This window comes from Alligator sinensis, unplaced genomic scaffold, assembly GCF_000455745.1.
Source record: "Alligator sinensis unplaced genomic scaffold, ASM45574v1 scaffold1023_1, whole genome shotgun sequence".
Taxonomy (NCBI): domain Eukaryota; kingdom Metazoa; phylum Chordata; order Crocodylia; family Alligatoridae; genus Alligator; species Alligator sinensis.
The window spans coordinates 11,795-17,481 of record NW_005842373.1 but is presented as its reverse complement, the minus strand read 5'-3'; the positions used below and the strand labels follow the sequence as shown (position 1 = coordinate 17,481).

The window sequence follows — 5,687 nt, the reverse complement described above, 5'->3', positions numbered from 1 at the left end:
CCCTGCCCCTGCTGACCCCCTCCCATGGCCACACCCTCTCCCCCAGGCCCTGGCCACAGTGGGAGTCACTCACCAGCTACATCTGGTTGGCGAAGGCAGTTGGGGCAGCGGGGGCACCATAGGCATCAGGAGCACCGTAGTCTGGCTGGTAGCCGCCACCCGGAGCACCGTAGGGGTCGGGGACACCATAGGGGTCAGGGGCACCGTAGGCCTCAGGCGCTGCCTGCTTCTCAGGGGGACCAGGTGGGGCACGGGTGAACGGTGCTCCCCAGCCTGTCTCTTTGAACACGAACCACACATTGCCTGTCCACAGCACAAGATTCAGGAAGCCAAACACCTGCCAAGGGTCAGAGGGCAGTGCTGGGAGTCAAAGGGCAGCACCAGGGACACCTTATGGGCCGCTGAGCATCACAGGAGGAACCACAGGAGTCAAAGGGCAACATGGCAGGTCATCGGGGCACCATGAAGGTCAAATGGCACCACTGGGGTCATCTGGGGCACCACCAGGGGTCAATGGGTACCACTGGCAGTACCCCAAGGGCCATTGGGCTCAAAGGAGACTATGGGGGATGTCATTGGGGCACTGCTGGGGGTACCCCAAAAGTTAGGCATCACTGGGGTCACTGTGAGGGTCAGAGCACCACTAGGGTTGTCAGGGGCACTGAGAGTCAGAAGGTACTGCTGGGGGTATGCCAAGGGGCACCTTAGGTGACAGAGGTCACCACAGGACTCAAAAGTCAATACTGGGGTAATCAGGGTCACTGCAGGGGGCAAAGAGCATCATCAGGGGTACTAGCACCGGGATTCTCAGGTTCCAACAGGGGGCAAAGTGGACCCCAGGGATAGAGGGTCACTGCAGAGACCACCTCAGGGATCACAGGGCACCACAACAGTTAGGGTTGCAGGGCCCCAGGTGGTCAAGGGACACCTGAGGGGTCATGGCAGGGGTCACAGGGTATTGCAGGGCTTACAAGATCATTGCAGGGGTCCCAATTCTGGGATTCCCAGGGGAGGGGTCCAGATCCTATGGAAGGTCCTACTTCTGGGGGCTCCCAAGGGGAGTCTGTTCCTGGGGGGCCTAATTTGGAGGGGAAAGAGGACCAATCCTGAGAGGACCTGATTCTGTGGCTTTGCTCAGGGTCCCCATCCTGGTGGACGTCTCAGAGAAGACCCAATCTTGAGAGTCCTGATTCTGGGGGTTCTCTTACCACAGAGGTGTTGAGGCCAGAGGTTACAGGCGCCTGCAGGAGGTGGCAGACAACTTCCTTATGCTGGCAGGTCTTGGCCCCCTCCAGTACTTGGCTCCACTCTGTCGCTGCCTTCACATCGGCCAGGCCCTTGCCCCAGGCACATGACCCCCCCAGCCACAGGAAGGCAAAGGTGCCCGTCACCACCAGGTCCTGGCCGGGTCAGGGGGAGGGTCAGGGATGCCCATGGCTTCCCCTCCAACCCTCCATACCCTCCCTCCCCCGCAGATTCCCCAGTATCCTTCAGGGCGCACCCCTCCAGCCCCCGCATAAGCCCCCAGCCACGCCAAAGGCACTCCAGTCCTCCCAGAATCCCCCAAAGCCCCCATAATCCTCCACAGTCCTCCCAGCCCCCACTGAAACCCACAGGCTCTGGAGCCCCCTCCAGCCCCCGCCCCCACCCCAATCATTCCAATCCCCAAAACTCCCCAACTATTCCAGGCATCCCTCACTCTCCCATGACCCCTCCCATGGCCCCCCCATAACGACACCCAGGCCCTGCCCTACCTATTGACCCTCCTCAAGGCCCCATCCACAATGCTGAGGCCCCACCCTTTCCTCTATGACCCCCTTCTCTGTTGCCCAGGCCCCAGGCTTCCCCCCTTACCCCCATTGCCCTCCCAAAATGCCCCACCCTCAATGTCCCTGACTCCCTCCCTTCCAGCCATGGCCCCACCCCTCTCTAGCTGCACCCGCAATGCCTCTGGCCCCTCCAGGGTTCCACTGCCCCACCCCCCTCCATCTCTGACTCCACCCCTTTCTCCTGGCTCCATCCCCTCCTGCCCCCCAAGCCTTGTCACTCACAATAACCGGGCCCTTGTTGCCCTGGCGATACTTGTCCTGCAGGAAGAGGTAGACGAGAGTGGCACCCAGGGCATAGAGGAAGGCAAAGACAGCAACGGTGACGAAGAATTCAGCGGAGGATGAGTAGTCGCCCACCAGGAAAACCTTCTCTGGCTCCCCCCCCTGGCAATTCGGTACCCGAAAGTACACCTGGTGAAGCCTGCGGGGAGTGTATAGCAACTGTATGGACTGGGAGAGGGCCATAGATGGCCCCTATGGACCAGGGTAGGCCCTATAGTGCCCATATGCCCCATTTGGCACCTGGAAGGAGCAGTACAGCATCCATACAGACTGGGGGGACAAGCCCTAAAGTGCCCGTATAGACAAGGAGCAGGCCATATACTACCCATATGGATGAGGGAAAGGCCCTATAATGCCTGTATGGACCAGCTGGGCACAGAGACACCTGGTGCAGTTTGCTGGAGGTGGAGTCTAGGGCTAGTATCTGTATGAACCAAAGGACGCCCCCCTCCCTCATTCCATTTAATGCCCCCGCTGGTCCTTATATAATATACTGCCATCCTCTGGGCCTTATACCCCATGCACTCCTTCCCCCCACCTCCACCATGGCCATATACAGTATAACAGCTTTCTCCTAGCCTTATACTCCATGTAATGTCCCTACTTGGATCTTATACAGTATAGTAACCTCCCCCTGGGCCTTATAACCCATGTAATGCCCTCTCCTAATCCTTACATCACACATGGGGCCTTGTACAATCTAACAGTTTTCCCTGGGCCTTATACACTATATAATGCTCCCTCCCATCCTGGTATCCCATGCAATACCCCCAACCAGGCTTCATACTCCATGCACTGTCTCCTGCCAGTCTTTATACAGTATAATCCCCTCCTCCAGACCTTGTACTCCATGCACTTCCCCTGCCAGGGCTTTATATAGTACAGCGGTCTCCCCTGGGCCTTACACCCTATGCATTGCCCCCACCTGGTCCTTATACCCAAGTAGTGTCCCCACATGGGCTTCATCCAGTATAACACCATCCCTCAGCCTTATATCCCCATGTAACATCTCCAGCTGGTCCTTATACAACATAAGTCTCTCCTGGGCCTTATATTCCATGCCATGCTGCTGGTGGGCCCTGGACAGTTCCACCCTGCCCAGCATGGAGCTGACCTGAAGGGGTAGGCGATGGGGACGTCAAGGTTGCTGTGACTGCGGTTTTCGGTACATTCCACGCTCACCCGCAGCTGCCCCGAGTAGCTTCCGCACGTGCCAAAGGCGAAGATGGCGAAGAGCTGGGGGGTGGACAGGGTGAGGGACAGCAGGCAGGGAACCTAGGTGTCTGGTTCACTACCCCCACCTCGCAGCCCCATTCCTCTCCCAGGGAACCCAGGCATCTAGGCTCCCACTCCCCCCTGCTCTTACCTCCCCCACCCCTCAGCCCACTCACCTGCCAGAGATCCCAGCCATTTGGGTGCCTAGCCCCCTCTCCCTTCCCAGGGAGCCCAGGCATCAGGGGTCAAACCGCAGCCCCGCATCCCGCCTCAACCTACCACCAGTTAATCCCCTCTTTGGTAATGGATTAGACCAGGATGACCTAATTCTGTAGCTGCCTAGGGCGGGGGGGGAGTGGCATGATGCTCAGGGGGTGGGGCCTGATCTTTGGACATGGTGGGGGGGCAAGGCATGAGAAGGGCAGCTGGAATAGTTCCAGAGGCATTAAGGGTAAATGAGGAATTAGAAGATTCCTCCAGTGGGTTAGCCCGTCCCAGATGCCTGGGTCCCCAGGGGCAGCTCCTCTCCCCTGACACCTGGGACCCCTGGGAGCACATGCAACACACCTGGGAGCGCCTGCTCTGGAACACAAGGTCACAGCTTGGGGGGGGGTGTGCAACTGCTCTAGAACAGCCCTAGCAGTCAGGGGAGGGAGGCAATCTAGAGCTACTCTAGAACCAGTTTAGGAGAAGGGTGGGACTAGGACTGGGGGTCCAGCTCTAAAGAGATGTAAACCTGGGGGGCTCTACAACCAAGGGGTCTATAATCGGGTCCCCCCAGTTCTGCCCCCTGGATCTAGAGCCCCCCCCAGGTCTGGATTCCCCCAGTTCTACAGTCCCCCCAGCACTGCCCCCTGGATCTAGAGGACTGTAGAACTGGGGGAATCCAGACCTGGGGGGGGGCTCTAGATCCAGGGGGCAGAACTTGTGGTGTTTTAAAACTGGGAGGGGGAAGACCCAGGGCTCTTGAACCATGGGGGATCTAGAACAGGGGGGATCTAGAACATGCCTGCAGATGACTTGGAGAACTGGGGGGAAAATGGGCAGGAGGGGAGAGAGCATGAATGCCCTTGGAGGCTGGGGGGGCATGGCAACTTCCTGCTAGCAGCAGCAGTGCTGTCGGTGGCAGGACCATGGCAGCCACGAGCGGTGAGCTCCTGCAGGCGGCCATGGCGCTGTCAGAGGCGAGGGGTGGCAAGCAGTGACCACCCACAGGCACCAGGCAGCAGTGTTGGCAGCACTTTTTGCAGAGGGTGCAGTGCCTATCTCAGGGGGTGCATGTGCACCCCTATACACCCCCTATGTGTCGCCAGTGGGAGAGAGCGTGTCACTGGGAACTGAGCTGGGGGGGGAATGGACGGGGTTTGGGGGGTCAGGTCCAAAGCCTAGAACCAGCCCCCAGGAGCAGAGGGGGGGAGGTCTAGAACCTGGTTCTGGATAAGGGCAGAAGGTTCTAAAAGAGCTGGAACTAGGAGAGGTGGGGTTCCCCCACCATAGATTCATCTGTCCCTTCCCCCCCTGCCCTCTAATCTGTGTTAATCCTCCCAGACTCTGGCGTGGGGGAGGGTTGTGGGGACGAGGCCAGAGGAGGGGCGGGGTATCCCTTTGGCCGGCCCCCGGCTGTCACTCACCCATTCCAGCAGTTTCACGAAGCCCAGAGGTTCCTTGATGACCCGAAACTGCCCCCCAGCCACCAGCTGTGGGGGATGGAGTGGGGGGGGGTGAGGTGAGGAACCCGGGGGTCCGGGTTCCCCGCCCTCCTGCTCTGACCACTAGCCCCCACTCCCCGCCCAGAGAAACCAGGCTTCCGGTCTCCCAGCCCTGCCCTGCTTCCATCCTGTAGCCCCCGCCTCCCCTCCACTCCCAGGGAACCCAGGCGTCCGGGACCCGTGGTTTCTGCCCGTGTGGAGCAAAGCACAGCCAGGCTCCCCCCTCCCCCACCCCAGCAGGGATACGGACGCACACACGCAACACGCGAAATGGTGACACGCGTGTCCCCACGCACACGGACGTAGCCCTGGGCGCGCAGCTGCCGCCCTGCCCCGCATCGCACACGCAACACACCTGGGAGCACCTGCTCTGGCACACATGGAACCCAGGCGTCTGAGCGCGCACACACGCGCGCACACACACACACACACACACACACGTGACGTCACGCCCAGCCCCCTTCCCCGCCCTAACTCAGTACCTGATGGCACCCCTTGCACCCACCCCCGATGCTCCCACAACCTCCCCTGCCCCTGGGGGGCTGTACCCCCAATACCCCGCTAGGGGAGGCCCTGCCCCCCTCTGCTCCCCCCACAAATCCCCTTTTCAGTCCTCTCCTCTCTACCTCCGCATGGGGGACACATCCGGGGC

The 5,687-nt window shown here is 60.2% G+C and overlaps 1 protein-coding gene across 1 annotated transcript in view; it reads right to left on the bottom strand.

The window, feature by feature from the left end:
• Nucleotides 1-60: 60 nt before the first annotated feature.
• The window catches only part of SYP (synaptophysin), a 6,230-nt gene continuing 603 nt past the window's right edge, over nt 61-5,687 (bottom strand). The window contains exons 2-6 of the mRNA XM_025210755.1: nt 4,958-5,023; nt 3,226-3,347; nt 2,052-2,250; nt 1,209-1,400; nt 61-337 (exon numbers count right to left, since the gene is read on the bottom strand). Of these exons, the coding sequence (XP_025066540.1) occupies nt 77-337; nt 1,209-1,400; nt 2,052-2,250; nt 3,226-3,347; nt 4,958-5,023 (840 nt within the window). The 3' untranslated portion in view covers nt 61-76. The remainder of the gene's footprint in view (nt 338-1,208; nt 1,401-2,051; nt 2,251-3,225; nt 3,348-4,957; nt 5,024-5,687) is intronic.